This window comes from Scomber japonicus, chromosome 2 (genome assembly GCF_027409825.1).
Source record: "Scomber japonicus isolate fScoJap1 chromosome 2, fScoJap1.pri, whole genome shotgun sequence".
Taxonomy (NCBI): domain Eukaryota; kingdom Metazoa; phylum Chordata; class Actinopteri; order Scombriformes; family Scombridae; genus Scomber; species Scomber japonicus.
Window position 1 is genome coordinate 20,965,091 of NC_070579.1, and position 18,063 is coordinate 20,983,153.

Below are 18,063 nucleotides of genomic sequence, written 5' to 3' on the forward strand. Positions count from 1 at the left end.
ATCTAACAGTGTTAATGTTTCTGCATTAACGCTTCTAACCCAATGCTTTTTCAACTCAGCACCTCCTGAGCTTCCTCTTAATCCCACGCGGGGGGTAACTCAGGTGAGACTGCCTGGTCAGATCTAACTGTCTGCCTCTTTTTCTGACTTTCTTCCCTGTTCCTACTGCAACCCATAGTGCGTCTACCCACTGCCTATGCTTCATTTCATCTAACATGTATTTTTCATCTTTCAAATTATGCACTGCAAAAATCCCAATTCAATGAAGTCATAATGTATTATTTTATGATGCTTAAGTTTTATTTTTTTTCTCATCCAAGAAAATCTTATTAATCTTTGTTGATGTTACAGTATTAAACTTGTTATTGTTGTTCTTATTCAATCTATTACAACCTATTTTTCCGCTAAAGCTGACAAGAAATGAGAATGAATAGCATTGTGTATTATGCATGACAGGTAAATTTAGGAGTAAATAAGACTTCTTTATCTAAGACATAATTAATGTTATTGTAAATAATCTTCATCTTGAATATCTAAAGTTTTAATGCAACTGTTCTTTAATAGTTTTAAGTCAGTTTTTGTTGCAGCATTTATTGTAGTTTCAAGAAGTCCTTTTTGCTTAGCTCCTTGGCATACTTTTTATTATAGTGAATTTCTCTGCATTATACAATATTTTCTTTGTTTGTTTAAGGGTATTTTTGCAGTGTGTCATCTGTTATGGTGTCTATTTGCCTCCTCGTGTTTTCTCTACAGTCCACAGATCTGTTGACTTACTTAGTCTCATTCTCACCATTAAGATCACTTTTGTCATCATGTCTTTGCCGCTTCAAAACAACAGTAAAAGCAAGCAAGCAATAAAAGGATAACCTGTAACCCTCGTGTTTACTCATCCTCCCCGCAGAGGTGGCCTGCCGAGGGGAACGGGTCCGAGACGTCTACCAAAGACAGCAAGGCTACGCGGCGTGCCAAACCCAGGAGAAGGTCTCCCGTCTAGAGTGTCGGGGCAGCTGCCCGGGGGGAGCAGAAGGACAGGGCACCTGCTGCACCCCCCTGCGCAGCAAACGCAGGAAATACACCTTCCAGTGCACTGACGGCTCCTCCTTTGTCCAGGAAGTGGAGAAAGTGGTCAAGTGCGGCTGTACAAAGTGTTCCTCATAAAAATGTTAAAAAATCAAATTAAAAAAGAGACAACACCCTCAGCAGATTTTCTCCTCTCCAGATATGTTTTGTGTTCCTGCCCGCCTTACTTGATCCCTGAATTCCCTTGTCCAAGACCCCGATTCCTCCTGAGAAAACCCTCCACCCTCACCCTCCACAGTCCTCCCCCCACCAACCCTGTTTTTTTTAAAAACCTTGAAAAAAAAGTTTTAAAAAAGTAAAAAAAAAAACAAAAAAAAAAACAAGAGAAACAACTAAAAAAGAGTTTCTTTCCTTGTCAGTGCTGGACTGATGATTGATGCTTCCTCGGTGGGGATGTTGAATTGTATTGTAAAGTACAAAAACAGACTTATTTTTTATTATGAAGTGGAGAAAAAGACAAAAAAAAACAAACAAACACAAGAGTTGACTTTTTCCTTACATCTACTTCTTTTTGTTGGTCATGATGACTCCATTGGTGTGCCACTGTCTCTTCCCTGGAGGACTGAACGGTAACTGACAGCCAACTGCTTCCTGCTTCCTGTCTGTGAGTTGTGTGATTTATAGGAGTAACCTTAACTGGTGTAGTACCACAGACTCACCACTAGGAGAGCTGTATTATGGCATGGGAGAGTGCAGGCAGTGATAACACCCCCCTCCCCCTCCCCCACTACAACACAAGAAACCACCATTGTAGTGTGCAGCCCCTCTTAACAGACCTCCTGAACCCTCTGAGACTGTGCGCACAATCCTACACACAGCTGTGATCAAACTTGTGGTATTTTATACAGCTACTGAACAACATACACACACACATACAAATGCTCTCACCTGTAGAAGAGTTATATGTTACCTGCCAGGTTAAATACACTACTCTCTGTTTATCCACCCCCAGTCATGGATGACAAGTATTTATTGTATCATAAATACCTGTACTTATTCAGTAGATCCCCCATGTATCAATCTGATTCTTTTAATATATATTAATTTATATTTGTCCTTATTTTTGTATTAAAAAGACATAATCTGTCAAGATAGCTGAACTAACAAAATTGTGTCCTTTATTTTGGTTGAAGAGAAGTTGTTTTTTTGATCACTGAAACTATTGTGCTTGCCAGAGACCTTAGTTACATTTTAATCTGCAAATGTGACGTGAAGACATTGTATATTTTTGTCGCGTTTCCTGAGAGTTTGTACTGTGCCATTACCAGAAGGTCTTTATATTAGAGTATAAATGTATAGATAATTTCCCTACATATGTCTTTCACACACAGATCTTGTGAGTAGCATTGACCCTAGAGGATCCTTAGAACTGTTTTTACCTTTTTAACAAATTTATGCTTAAAGAATACTGTGACTTTTTCTAAATGAAACTACTTTGTTAGCCCCCTGGTCTCCAATGTTAACATGTTGCTGCTAAGTTTTTGTACCGTAGACTTGGATCCTGATCTGTATGTTATATAGAAGAACTTCCTGCTCCTACTGTACAGGGGCGTCTTGTGTAACAGATAAATATGTCCCCCACCTCTACACACGTGCATTGTGCTTTATATCCCCCCTCCCTCTTCTCCATCCCCAGACTAATGTCAGTTTCCTGACTGATGTTTGTTTATTAAACACAATATTTACCTCACACTTCTCACCTTTGCCTTTTTTGTCACACAAAAAGAAGTTCAGTTAACTAGTTAATAATTTAACCATTGAAAAAAACACTGTAAAGTCCATTCTCAGTGTATGTGAACTGGAGGCGTAAAGCTCCCACCTCATACTCTTGTTGAATACTGGACTGGATCCAAACTGGCTGTGATGTAACAAATCATAGGTACACGTCTTAGACTCAAATTTTCAGTGAGCACAGACAAAACTTTTCACTTTCAGCAGATGAAAGTGAAAACAGCCTTTGAGTGTCAAACTCAACATCCAACTTGAGTAACAATAAGAAAAGCACATTTTTGAATATAGGGGAATTAAAGATATTGTACATAAAATGAAGAATATACCAGGGACTGTGCAATATTCGTTTTCATTCTCACCTTTACCTCTTTTCATCCCTTCTCTGTCTCTAATTAAACATCTTTTGTATCTGACATTTATATTGCTCTTCCCCAATGATCCTCCCATTTTTGGAGTGCGCAAATAAACACAAATGTATAAAAAGTTTTTATACAGTCCAGCTATATTAAAAGATAAGTTCCATAATTTTCTTTATGAGTCCCATGAACACGAAACAACAATGAATTAAACTTCTACAGTTGTCCAAAACTATTAAAAACACATCACTATGACCCATCATTGCACTGGCTGAGTTTCTTCCTTACAATAAACATAAGTATTGTAGTTTACTCTAATCAGCCATAACTACATGCTTAATATTGTGTAGGTGCCCCTTGTGCCACCAAAACAGCTCTGACCTGTCGATGCATGGAGTCTGAAAGACCGTTGAACGTGTCGTCTGGTATCTTGCACCAAGGCAACAGATCCTTTAAGTCCTCTAAATTGCGAGGTGGGATCTACCGGTACATGGATCTGATTATTTGTTTTTCCAGCACATCCCACACATGCTCAATCAGATTGAGCTCTTGGGAAATTGGATGGGCTGTGCAACAATTTGCACTCTTTGTCATGTTCCTCAAACCATTCCTGAAGATTTTTTGCATTATCCTGCTGAAAAAGGCCACTGCCATCAGGGAATACCATTGCCATTAAGGGGTTAACTTGAACTGCAACAATGTTTAGGTAGGTTGTACATGTCAAAGTAACATCCACATGACTGCCAGGACCCAAGGTTTCCCAGCAGAACATTGCTCAGAGTATCACACCACCTCTGTCAGCTGGCCTTCATAGTGTATCCTGGTGTTATCTCTTCCCCAGGTAAACAATGTACATGCAACCAGCTGCCCACATGATCCAAAAGAAAACATAATACATCAGACCAGGCCACCTTCTGCCATTGCTCCATGGTTCAGTTCTAATGCTCACTTGCCCAGTGTAGGTGCTTTCAGTGCTAGACAGTGTTCAGAATGGGCACTCCAACCAGTCTGCAGCTATGCAGTCTGGTACCCACCTGTCTATTATACCCAGCATTAACTTTTTCAGCTCTTCTGAGGTATCAGACCAGATGGGTGAGCCTTCCCTTCTCACAAGCATCAATGAGCCTTGGGTGTTCATCACCCTATCCCAGGTTCATTGGTTGTCCGGCCTTGGACCACTCTTGATAGGAACTGAGCACTGCACACTGGGAAAACCTGACAAGAGACCTGCCATTTTAAAGATGCTCTGACCCAGTCATCTACCCATCACATTTTGGCCCTTGTCGCATTCACTCAAACCCTTAAGCTTGTCCACATTTCCTGCTTACAACACATCAACATCACTTGCTGCCTAATGTAACCCATGTGCCTCTCTCCTCTATCCTTCCTTTCTCTCCTCTCAACCCCAACCGGTCGAGGCAGATGTCCGCCCACTTCTGAGTCTGGTTCTGCCTGAGGTTTCTTCCTGTTAAAAGGGAGTTTTTTCTCGCCACTGTTGCTCATGTGGGAATGTTGGGTCTCTTTAAAGTTAAAACCTGAAGAGTTTGGTTTAGAACCTGCTCTATGTGTAAAGTGCCTTGAGATAACTTTGTTGTGATTTGGCGCTATACAAATAAAGATTGATTGATTGATTGATAACCCACCCTTTGACAGGTGCCATTTCAACAAGATAATGCCATTCAATGCTATTCACTTTGTCTGTCAATAGTTTTAATGTTTTGGCTGATTGATGTATTTTCAGTAACATACACAGCCCTGCTATTGTAAATACTTGCTAAAAAATCCATCCAATAGTTATATTGTTGATATTTCACTCTGGACTGTAGTGAGAAGGTCCCTTCAGAAGAAACAACAGCATCAGTCATTATTGCAAATGCCTAACAATTACATATTTTAACATTCACGCCCTGTAGCAGCCATATGAGTTATTGAATAATGCCGGGAGTAAATGCAGCACTAGTTTGATATTGTTATAGAATTAACTAAAGATGAGTTCATTTGTATAGAATACCTTAATCCATAGATCCTCGAGTCAGATGAAGAAAACAACCCTCTGGAAAAATGGAAGAAACCTTTGAAAGAGCAACAGCGGAATCTCTCTTCCAGGATGGAAAGACGCAGTCACTATTGTACACACAATAGCAACTGCGACAGATTGATATATATCCTGATTGGCTGACCCTGATTCAACTTCTATGTGCTGCCAAAAACAGATAGGACCTGAGAGGCATAACCTCCATCATCATGGATACCTAGAAAGAGGGCAAATTCTACATACACACACAATGTGTATACAATGTGTATGTGTCACTGTTATAGAGCTACGAAGTCTGCAGAGGGACGAGGTTAGGGCGGATGGATAGGTCATCTAAATGCAGAGAGACTTCTTTTGATCCATGATCATTCCCTAACCTTAATCAAGTTTGTGGCAAAACCAACCCAACCTACAATAATGTATTTTATTGTTTAATTTGGATGATTTGTTGAAATGATGAACCATTAGACCAACATAACCATCAGTTCTCAAAATCTTCTAACAAGCAAAATTTTATATTTATTTGAATATGAAGTTCAATTATCTGATTTGTTGGTGTGTGGCTTCATTTCAAATTACATTCAGTACCAGTATCAGCAGTACCAGGTCTGTTTTGTGTGTGTGTGCAAGATTACAATACAGACACAGATTTATTTTATCCATGTTAAAAATTAAATTTTCAGACAGCTATGATGTAGTTTGGCCATCAGCGGTAGAAGAGTAAAACAGCCGCCTCAGTCATCTCTTTGGAGGCGCTCCAACCCTGTGAATATCCCAGTCTGTCATAGTCAAATGAGGGGAAGTCCCCACACTGATGAGGGGGGAGTTGAGGGAAGTATCCACCTCCTCCTATGCAGTACTGGAGACAGAAACAAACAATATGGATGCACTGTATAACATTACACATACATTATATAATGCAGAAATGCAATGATGGATTCAGACCCACATGTTCAGTGTTGCATCCAGTTGGTTTAACCCCAGAGCAGATAGCCATGGCTGCACGTTCATTGTTTATTGCTCTGAAGGAGATGAAACCTGCTTCAAACTCCCCTTTCATAAAACAGAAAAGAAACTGAATTTAAAAGGCTACTTTGTGAAACACAGAAACCATTTCTGATAATTGTCAGACTTGTTTTAGCTACAATTTTATAATTCAAGGTTCACCATCAACCAAGATTTACTTATATTAAAAAAAGGTAAAATACTTACTGCTCACTGCTCCAAGCACAAAACTCTTCTTTAAATCATAATTGTTATTTTTTACATTTCTTTGTGAGAATCAAACAAAATAGATTTAAAGTTTTAATCAGGGAAGTTATATTTTAGGCTAATCACTTCCTGTCTACAGTCCCATAAACTGTTATTAGTGGTATCAACCTTCTCATCTCACTCTCAACAAGAAAGCAAGCATGTTTTCCAAAAATTTTCCTTTGATGAATACAATTAATGAAATGAAATGTTGGAAAATTTAATTATATATGAATGGTTCCAAGGTTTTACAAATGTGTTACTTTAGCCCCCCAATTTAAAATGTACTGTTATTATGATTATTATTATTCAAATGTTTGTGTCTCAAGAGTTTACTTGTACTGCCTCTGAAAACCATCCTCTGAAATAGCTAACAAAATGGCAACTGGTGGAAGATTTAAAATGCACGATTTGTGTTCCCTAATTCTACTTAGTCACTTTTTTCCTAAAATATTTGTCTCCCATAAATAACTTTAACAACAATTGATAAATAATAATGATGGTGAAATAGCTTCATTCTTTACAGATAAGCTCCTTACTTCTTGGGTTGGGTCCATATAAGTTTCTGGTGGACTCTCTGTCTCCATGATCATACACAATGGGAATAGCTGGCCCTCTGTTGCTGCACGAGCCAATGTTGTATCTCACTGGATATTGCTAAAACAAAAGCATGTTATAAAGAGAAAGAAGTTCCTGTAGTCCAACATTACTTTACAATTGCTTCCTTGCTGACCAAGTTACCGTGAAGAGCTTAAAGAGGTTCCCCCCGTACAGACGAAGGAAGCGGTTGTTAGTGTGGTAGCGGAGGATGGCTGCCAGGCTCCAGTGCTCCAGTGGGAAGGTGTTGGGAACGTGCCACACAGACATGTCTTCTGCTACTATATCATAGTAACCTGGATTCTGTGAAAATGCAATACTATTATCACAACTCTAATTGTGCTTTGGATCATATTTCAGTTTTTAAATGAGGAAATGACAGACAGTGCTCATTGTTACATCTTGAGACTTGCTGTACCTCTGAGAGTGAACAGACACTAACCGGGCACAGTAGAAAACACTTCTGACCAACTATCTGACCAACTAGTGACTAATGAGTCATGAAAACTGGGTCCATGTGTCTCTTAGGTAAAGTAGATTATCTGGCTTGCAGACAGTGCAGTTAAGCACCAATGGCGGCATATAGCAACTCTGCTTTCACTTTTCATTGCAAATAATGTTGTGTGCTGTGTGTCTGTGCCAGTACCTTAAAATCATCTGAAGTGGCGCTCTCTGCTGTTCCAAAGGTGTTTCTATTGGACCAGTTCCCATCTCCATCTGGCATGTTAGCATTGTTGCCCTGTTGGCTGGACCAGCGGTCGCCCACTGTGCATTTTCCATAAACGCTGTTCTCATGGACACTTGCCACCAGAGTCCAGCCGCCTCCCGCAGTAGTCATATCACAGAAAGTCTGATAGACCATGCCGTTAGCAGTTGTCAGGTAGTACAACCCATCTGAAAATATTATAATAAAGGTTGAAATAAAGGTCCTCTGCTTTGATTTATGTAAGATATAAACCCAAATACTAAATCAAAATATTAAATATAAATATAAATCTTAAATATAAATCCCATCGGGGGGGGGGGCTAGTGTGCAGTGATGGAGTAGACGTGTTTTGCCGGAGCTCCGTGTTGTCTCCTCCACTCCTTTAAAATTAACACTGCATCTGGATTTTATTTTCACTTTTCTGCCGTCTGACTTGTCCTGCAACCTATCAGTTCCTGTTTGGCATCATGAAACCGAAGAAGGACGAAAGCCAAAGCCAAAAAACAGCGTCTCAGACTACCACACATACTGCTAGCAACGAGGCTATCCTACCTGCCATCACTAATCATGGACTTGAGCTAGCCAAAGTTTCGAAACTCGTGGATGATTTGAAGAAGTCAATGGAGGGGTGCCTCAACTCAATTGAAGCATGCCTGTGTCCAGCTAAGCTGTGTGTTCCAATCATCATCATCAAAAGCAATCTCTTTCCCATACTGCTTTTAGTCCTCTGGTGTTTACACTGTATTTGCATTATATTACTATGCTATTCAGATAGGTATAAATTGAGCTTGCTGTGTGTGACAAGACACAGTGTTTTTTTAATTGTTCATCTATATCTGATGGTAAGGCGGGTTGTGACTCATAAGCAGTCTCTAAGTTAGAAGTATCTCCACCAATCATTCCTCTGTAAATTAAATTGTTCCCTCAGAGTCTCAAAAGATTTCAAGACGTTTCCTTGGTAGAGACCCCCAATGCTATTACCGCCCCTGTTGTGCCAGTCTTTCCAGTAAAATGGCTTCCCCTCTATCCTCAATAAAGGGTTGTTCCAGAGAGATGCAGAATTAGTTAAGATGGCAGAGGATTTCTCTCTTTTGTGTATATTATGCCATATGGTTTTAGTATGCAACATAATTGGGTTGTCTATCTGGGAGCCCTGGCTTAGGTAGTCGGCTGCATTAAATGGCTTTTCAACTCCTGCTCTATCTGAACCCACAGTGGTCTATTGTTACTTTTTTTTTATTGTTACTGAAAAGCCTCTTGATAAAATTGCATGTTGGGGAGCCTAAGACCCCCATTTACGCGCCTATCTGTAATCTGCCAAGTCTCATTCTAGCTCTTTTCCCTACCCATATAAATTCTGAGAACATCTTATTGATAGACTTAAAAATACTTATAGGGATGCTTAGAGGGAGCATACATAGGGGGTAGATCAACATCGGGGCGACCACCATTTTTATAACTTGGACACAGCCCCACAAGGAGATTAAAAGCTTATCCCAGCCCTTGAAAAGAAGCTGTATCTTCTGCAACAAGGGGTCAAAATTATCCTTAATCATGTTAACCAGTCCAGAGTTAAGTAGAATGCCCAGATATTTCATATTTTGTGGATCCATTGGAATCTCCATTCCTGAATATCTTTTTTTTACAATGTTTTGATAGAGGCATTACCTCCAATTTGCTCCAATTCACCTTATATCCCAAGATTTCAGAGAATTTGTTGACAGTATTAAGTAGTGGGGGAATAGGTTCTTGGGGGTGTGATATTAGGACCAATATGTCGTCAGCAAAAATTAGGAATTTGTGTTCCTGATGCCCCAATCTCACTCCTTTTATAGCCTTATGACCTCTAATTGTCTCCACCAATGGTTCGAGGGCTATGATGAACGAGAGGGTGCGAGAGGGAGCAGCCCTGTTTCGTCCCCCTGCTGACCTGAAAAGGGACTGACCTCAGACCATTGGTAGTCACCATCGAGTTGGGATGTTTAGTTTGATAATGTCCCGGAACTAATTATCAAAGTCGAATGTTTAAAGAGTGTAGTTCAAATAGTCCCAACCAACTCGGTCGAACGCCTTTTCAGCATCAAGGGACAGGGTCGCAACTGAGATTGGAAGATTGGCATTCCACATTATATGTAAAAGACGTCTAAGGTTATCGGATGATTAGCGACAAATCCTACTTGGTCCGGGTGAATAATTGATTTTATAATGCAGTTGACTCTTATCGGCAATAATTTCATGAGCAATTTTTCATCACAGCACAGAAGTGAAATGGGGCGGTAGCTCCCGCATTCCTGTGGGTCTTTCCCCTTTTTCAGAATTACTTAAATAACCGCCTCAGTCATTGAAAGTGGGAGCTCGTTTCCCTGAATGGCTACTGTAAAGGTCTTGAGTAGTTCAGGGGCGAGTAGTTCAGGTGCGAGTTGTTCAGCGAACGCTTTATAAAATGTGCATTGTATTCCATTGATACCCAGGGTTTTGCAGTTTGGTAATGTCTTAATTGTGTCCTGTAGTTCTTTAATTGTTATTGGTTGGTCCAGCCATTGCATGTCCTCTTCAGACATTTTAGGTAAATTCAAATACTCAAAAAAAAATTCCTCGACTCTTCCTTCTACATTACAACAAGCCCCTGGCTGAATGACATGGTCTCCTGTCTATACCTTGAAGAAATACGGAAAACCTTGTCTAATTCCTACCCCAAGTTTCTTTAGGTCTGGGGACCCTTTATTGACCATATTAGGAATGAGAAGTGTCTCACTGGGACCTAATTCAATTGGACTATGCTGTATTGCATTGTATTGTAATGTGCTGTCATCCACTTGGTTAAGTTTTTTTCCTGACCTTCCTTAATTTTCCTTTGCAAAGTACTGCATTGATAAATTTCTCCTGCAGATAATGCCAGCTTACCTTCATGTGCATTATATCGGTCCCTGATCTCTTTACAGCTCCTTGCAACATAACTGGATCTGTTCCTCAGTTTCTCCAAATGTTCAAAGTTGGTCCTGGTGAGGTTCTGGGTCGTCTTGACATCTCTGATGGTGTTTGAGTGGGTGAGCTCCTCATTTACTGAAAATTAGTTGGACGAAGTTAGATAACATTGGTGTACTGTTGCAAAGCACAGTGCATGAGCATATGTAGGAAATATCATGCGTGTATTTACCTAGTGCTGCAAAGGATTCATGCTCCACTGACACCAAAACCACCAACAGCAAAAGAATATGATATAACATGTCTGTGGGAAAAACATAATAATACATTAGACATAAACATCAAAGAACCTCTTTTGTAGCTGTTAGAGTATATTATTCATTGTAGGAAATCCTCTTCCAGTACCAACACTCCTTTGTATTTTCATGTAGCTCTATATTCAGCACAGAAGTCAGGCTTACTGTTGCAATCTGAAATTGAAGTCTCTGAGAGTGCTGGCTGAGCTTTTATCCTTTATGGACAGAAAACACACCACGGCTGGTGGGTGTTTATTAGTAATTTATTAACATTTACAACTGCAGGTAACTGAGTAACTTGTGCACATGACTGAGTGCTTCTTTAGGGTAGCAATATAGTTAAAAATGTTCTTAACTTAACTCTAAACTAAGTTACTGTAATAAGTCACCATGTAGGTATGTATATACAATCATGTTTAAATAAAAAACAGGCAAGAGAAACAGAAAGAAGGAATTTTGTACTAAAAGGACAAACTTTGTAAGATATCCACTTGGTCTGGCCTAACTCAATTTATTTATTCATTTCAATTATTATTATTTTTTGTCCTGAAAAACTGTGAACCTATCCTTTAAATAACTAAAATGAAAATCAAAGTTTCACACTGATGGAGGATTTCCCGCAATCTGGCAACATTTGATCCTAGTAATGACTTATAATTTAACCTAATTACATTAGTAAATCCATTATTGTAATTAAAGCTTCTGAACCCATAGAAATTGTTCCATGCTAACAAAAAATCAAACATATCGACCAAAATTTAGAAATTTTCAATTTCCAGAGTACCATTCTCCCAATATTAAATATTGTCTTTATGTAATATCCTTTCCACTTTTACATTCATGTATGTTTTGCTGAGATATTTTTTTTAAAAAAAGGACAAGTTTCAGAACCAGCATCAAGTTTTTGAAGCATCTATTTCTGAACTGTGTTGGTAGCAGTAAGATGTGATGTGGTCAATGCTCAATCATACTTTACTTCACAACAACTGTATGTCCTTTCTTTAATCTCGGTTGACGTCACTTGGCTCAAAGTGCGAAATGTTTAATATTTAATCAGTGTTTGTTAGATTATAATAATACACCACTCAGACCACGGAAAACATAATGATCTTATTTAGTTGTTTTCACTAAACTTCCTTTTCCTCTGAAATTTATGAGTTACTGACTGCAATAAATTGTCCACATAAAGCTTAGCAATAAAGAAGATATCTTCATGCTTCACCATTTATTTATTCACTCTTTCTGTGACGGAGGGCCTTCATGCTTTCAGTTAAAACAACCACAACCCCTGTTAGCCAATTGCTCTTAAAAGATACAGATACAGCATCTATGGGTCCTTCCACTGGATCACAGTCCTGCTCCCCATCTCATTCATGCAGATCTTCAGCCACTGCTATCACCTCTGATTAGCTCAGACTGTCATATTCTCATATTAACTTCAGATAAACTTTGGTGTGCATGTTTGCACAGATCAAGGACTGTGAATATTTTCCACAATCACTTACAATGAAATCAGTTTAGGGGTTATTGGAGTAAGAAAACACCAGTTTCAGTGTTTATATGGACATTTGGATATTGTTTTAAAGCAGACTTGAAACATTGTGAACCTCTTGTTTAATACATATGACTGTTTTACTGTAGTATAATGTCTGTTCTGTCTGGAGATCACACAAGCAGAATCACTGGGTCTGTTACATGAGATTACATGGTGTGGAAAATTACATGGTAGGAACACAATACAGGCTCAAAGTGATGACATCATTACAATGACTAAAATCTAAAACAAAGAGGTAATACATGTTTCTATTTGTAATTTGTTTGTGAATAATTTACAGTAGTTTTAAATTATGAAAGGCCGTGTTTATTGTGACATTGGCAAAAAAAAAATCTAATCTTACATCCAATCCCTTTTTGCTTTTTCTTCATTATAACTGTATTTATATACAGTATACATTTATTCTTGCTGTCTGTCCTCATTAGCTGTCCTGTGACCCTCTGATGTAAATCCTGTCCTGCTTTGAAGAACGTCCAGGCCTGACATTGTTTGTCAAATGACAGGAGTGTTAGGACATGTTATTGATGCATCTATTTCTGAGCTGTGCTGATAGCAGTAAGATGTGATGTGGTCAATGCTCAATCATACTCTCTTGGTTCAAAGTGCAAAATATTTAATGTTTAATCAATGTTTGTTAGATTATAATAATCTAATCTTATTGTGTTATCTTATTTTGTTGCTTTCATTAAACTTCCTTTTTCCCTATAATTTATGGCTTATTGACTGCAATAAATGGCTCTTGTTGTTGCTGACAAACTTTTATAACTGTCTCTTTAACCCTCCTCTGTGGGTCCTTCCACTGAGCTCATCAGAGTCCTGCTCCACATCTCATCCATGCAGACCTTCAGCCAGTGGTCTCACCTCTTCACAACCACCACTAGTGTCTCAGGGGGATGTTCCTGTACAGATATCTCCCTGAAAACCATGATGTCTAATCACCAAAAACTTCTCACAAACTTCTCCTCAAATATCTCTATTGTCTACACTATACGTCAAATAAATTGAATTACTCTCTAAGTGTCTCCTTCAGTTGAGTCTCTCCTAATTGAAATGAACTGTAGGTGCAAGGGTTACTGATAACAACAATATGTGTTACTGGTACTACTTTGTGTTGTGTATCAAAACAAATGTGACTAACACATATAAGGATATTGTTGTAAAAAGCCAAGTCCTCACTCCTTTTCTATTTCCTAGACATGGATCCACCCATTTTCACCTGAACTCACCCTCAACTGATTGCCTGCTACTCTTGATATCTTCCCCCTTTCCATTGCTCTGTTTGGCAGCAGGCCTGAGCACATGTGAGGACTTTATTCTTAATTGATGTGGGTCATTCTGTCTTTATATTGCTGCAGTTAAATGGTTTAGGATTCATGCTTGAATGTGGCTAGATACTTAACCAATGTTGTATGCTGGATGTATGTTTACTTATTGGTAAATATTGTTTTGGTCACTTTGATGATAGTACAGACTGATGGTTGTGTGTCAGTGGTAAGTGAGCATGATTTATTAGCTTGGATTCTTAAGCAGATGTGAATCCTTAGAACTGATTGACAAGTAGTAGTAATAGAAGTAGTAGTAGAAATATACTTCTCTAAACTTTTAACACACTTGTATTGCTAAAAGTATAATTTAAGTATAGAAAAATATTAATATTTTTCACTTTGGATTAAATCTATTGCTTCTCACTTTTTAAAGAATCCAGAATATATGAACATGCAAATATTTTAAGATATTTTTTAACAAGTTGAATTACTGGTCATAAGACATTTCCTACTTCACTATGTCCATTCTCAGTGTATGTGAACAGGAGTCTTAAGTGAAACAAAGTGACTAAATCATTACAATAACCTAAAATTAATTCAAAGAGGTAATAGTTGTATTTACTGCCCCACATCAATGCCTCACTGATAATGAATCAGTTCTCTGCAGCACAGAAAGACCTAAGGTCTCTTATGTTGTGTCAATATTGATGACAAATTTTGCTCTTTGACCAGGAAACTCTAAGTAACACAGGTGTCACTGATTCATTCTTTATGATTCTTGTTTAATTTATAACAATATTATTTTTATTTCTCATAAATTGCACAAATACAAGTTTTGTGTTATTCTACTGAACTCAGTGAATGCAATGTCTGCTTCCCACCACTAGATTTCACTGTTCTCTTGAATTTATTATTTTCTGACTAGTACAAACATTGACTTCTGTGTGAGTGTGTGTGAGTCTGATCTATTTTTAGATGCTTGAAGCACACTGTAAGAGTTGGTGGCAGCTTCTCTGACGCTCACACTAATAATTCAACTTCTTCACAAGAAGTTGAAGTGGGTGTAGGGCCAGCTCTACACCCACAGCTGCACAGACTGCTGATCTCCTCTGGAAATATTTACTTCTTATTAATAAAGTATTGTGCTAAATAACTGTGTCTTCTCACGTCACTCCTATAGCTTCCTTTAATTATTTTGTCCATATTTCACACTAAATTCCTCAAGTGCTTCTGCCTTTTTTTATTCATAGTTTATGGTTCACTTTCTCTCCTTCCTACCCCTCCTAAAGACTTTCTCAGTCTTTACTGGTTCACTCATCTTATCTGACCTAATTCATTTTTCTGCCGGAAACATTCAGATTCATTGACTTGAATTTACAAACTCATGAATAAAACACACACAGTGTTCAGTTCTCAGACTAGGTCTGAGCATTCATGAACATAGAAGATATAAAGGAATGGACAATTTATGTGAGAGTTTTGTGCTTATAGACGATCGTAAGCCCGGACTAAATCTGTGTTAGATGTGTTCTTCATATATCTGTAATAATGCTGAGACCAGGAGCCTCTCCCTTTGGAGTAGGAAACAATGCAACAACCTGATCCGATGTCCCCAAAGGGACCAAAGGGCATTATAAGGTATTTCGGACAGAAACGTAGATAAAAATGCACATTTTCACTCATTAAGATATATATTATATGTCTATGCTGTCTATGGTGTTATGTTGTGGAAATCATCTATTGTATTTGTTCAGTCAGATTATGGTCACAAGACTAAATTCTATCATTTTATTATTGTCAATGAATCCCATGAAAATAATACATTAATAAGGTCCATTGTTGGATTTCTTTATTACAATAAACATAAGCAATGTTCTTTATTTTCAGTAAATCTTACATAAACAGTCCTGCTGCTGTAAATACATGCTATTAATCAATTCAATTGTTATATTATGGAGATATGAGTCCAGACTGGAGTGAGATGGACATTCAAGCCCTGTGGCAGCCATACGAGTTGTTGAGCAATTGAGACGCTAGTGTGATGTTATTATAGAGTCAACTTAAGTCCATTTTATTTGTATAGCCTAATATCACAAATGCTAAATTTGCAAATTAAAGGAGGCTTTACAGTCTGTACAGAATAACTTTATTCATCAATCATTAGACACTTGATTTACATAAACAAACAAAAACCTTTAATGGCAAAAAATGGAAGAAACCTCAGGCAGAACAACAGAGGAGGGGTCTCTTCCTCAGACATACAGTAGATATTGTGAGTACAGAATAGCTAGAGAAAGCAATATGACAGCATGGAGAAAAGGAAACTTATGGATAGACTGATAACATGCATGAAGAATGAGATCAGCAGGACAATAAGCAAGTTCTAGTTGCTAACAACACAGATAGTTGATGTTGTCCTCTTCATTGGGTCATCAGATAGGAAAAAGCTTGTACATGAATTCCTGGAGTCCAGTTATGATAATGTACTTTATTATTCAATTTGGACAATTTGTTGAAATGCTGGACCATCAGACCAACATAACGGACACAGACTTTTTTATCCATGTTAAAAATGTAATTTTCAGACAGCTATGATGTGGTTTTGCCATCTTCCCCAATGCTCATCCCATTTTTGGAATGCGCAAATAAATATAAATGTATAAAGAAAAATGTATACAGTCCAGCTATATTAAAAGATAAGTTCTATAATTTTCTTTATGAATCCCATGAACACAAAACAACAATGAATTAAACTTCTACAGTTGTCCAAAACTATTAAAAACACATAACTATGACCCATCATTGCACTGGCTGAGTTTCTTCCTTACAATAAACATAAGTATTGTAGTTTACTCTAATCAAGAGGTGCCCCTCTTGCCACCAAAACAGCTCTGACCTGTCGATGCATGGAGTCTGAAAGACCGTTGAACGTGTCGTCTGGTATCTTGCACCAAGGCAACAGATCCTTTAAGTCCTCTAAGTTGCGAGGTGGGATCTTCATGGATCTGATTTGTTTTTCCCAGCACATCCCACACATGCTCAATCAGATTGAGATCTTGGGAAATTGGATGGGCTGTGCAACAATTTGAACTCTTTGTCATGTTCCTCAAACCATTCCTGAAGATATTTTGCAGTTTGGCAGGGGGCATTATCCTGCTGAAAAAGGCCACTGCCATCAGGGAATACCATTGCCATTAAGGGGTTAACTTGAACTGCAACAATGTTTAGGTAGGTTGTACGTGTCAAAGTAACATCCACATGACTGCCAGGACCCAAGGTTTCCCAGCAGAACATTGCTCAGAGTATCACACCACCTCTGTCAGCTGGCCTTCATAGTGTATCCTGGTGTTATCTCTTCCCCAGGTAAACAATGTACATGCAACCAGCTGCCCACATGATCCAAAAGAAAACATAATACATCAGACCAGGCCACCTTCTGCCATTGCTCAATGGTTCAGTTCTAATGCTCACTTGCCCAGTGTAGGTGCTTTCAGTGCTAGAAAGTGTTCAGAATGGGCACTCCAACCAGTCTGCAGCTATGCAGTCTGGTACCCACCTGTCTATTATACCCAGCATTAACTTTTTCAGCTCTTCTGAGGTATCAGACCAGATGGGTGAGCCTTCCCTTCTCACAAGCATCAATGAGCCTTGGGCGCTCATCACCCTATCCCAGGTTCATTGGTTGTCCGCCCTTGGACCACTCTGGATAGGTACTGAGCACTGCACACTGGGAAAACCTGACAAGAGACCTGCCATTTTAAAGATGCTCTGACCCAGTCATCTACCCATCACAGTTTGGCCCTTGTCACAGTCACTCAAACCCTTAAGCTTGCCCATATTTCCTGCTTACAACACATCAACATCACTTGTTGCCTAGTGTAACCCACCCTTTGACAGGTGCCATTTCAACAAGATAATGCCATTCAATGTTATTCACTTTGCCTTTAGTTTAAATGTTTTGGCTGATTGATGTATTTTCAGTAACATACACAGCCCTGCTATTGTAAATACTTGCTAGAAATCCATCCAATAATTATATTGTTGATATTTCACTCTGGACTGTGGTGAGATCATTGTTTAATTTGCATGATTTGTTGAAGTGATGAACCATTAGACCAACATAACCATCAGTTCTCAAAATCTTCTAACAAGCAAAATTTTATATTTATTTGAATATGAAGTTCAATTATCTCATTTGCTGGTGATTGGCTTCATTTCAAATTACACTCAGTACCAGTATCAGCAGTAACAGGTTTTGTGTGTGTA

At 38.5% G+C, this 18,063-nt stretch overlaps 3 protein-coding genes across 3 annotated transcripts in view; 1 reads left to right on the plus strand and 2 right to left on the minus strand.

Moving 5' to 3' along the window:
- Positions 1-1,158, plus strand: part of slit2 (slit homolog 2 (Drosophila)) — an 89,550-nt gene extending 88,392 nt beyond the window's left edge. Inside the window, exon 39 of the mRNA XM_053325527.1 lies at positions 902-1,158. Within this exon, the coding sequence (XP_053181502.1) occupies positions 902-1,158 (257 nt within the window). The remainder of the gene's footprint in view (positions 1-901) is intronic.
- A 416-nt stretch (positions 1,159-1,574) lies between these two features.
- The window catches only part of n4bp2 (NEDD4 binding protein 2), a 102,856-nt gene continuing 86,367 nt past the window's right edge, over positions 1,575-18,063 (minus strand). Inside the window, exon 17 of the transcript XR_008323543.1 lies at positions 1,575-1,584. The gene's annotated coding sequence lies outside the window, so the exon portion shown is untranslated. The remainder of the gene's footprint in view (positions 1,585-18,063) is intronic.
- Positions 5,866-16,973, minus strand: LOC128365821 (intelectin-like). The gene is made up of 8 exons (XM_053326421.1): positions 16,694-16,973; positions 10,914-10,985; positions 10,661-10,819; positions 7,697-7,944; positions 7,195-7,353; positions 6,993-7,110; positions 6,152-6,255; positions 5,866-6,061 (listed from the first exon to the last, which is right to left on the minus strand). Exons 1-8 carry the CDS (start codon positions 16,971-16,973, stop codon positions 5,909-5,911), a joined length of 1,293 nt encoding a protein of 430 aa, XP_053182396.1. The 3' UTR covers positions 5,866-5,908.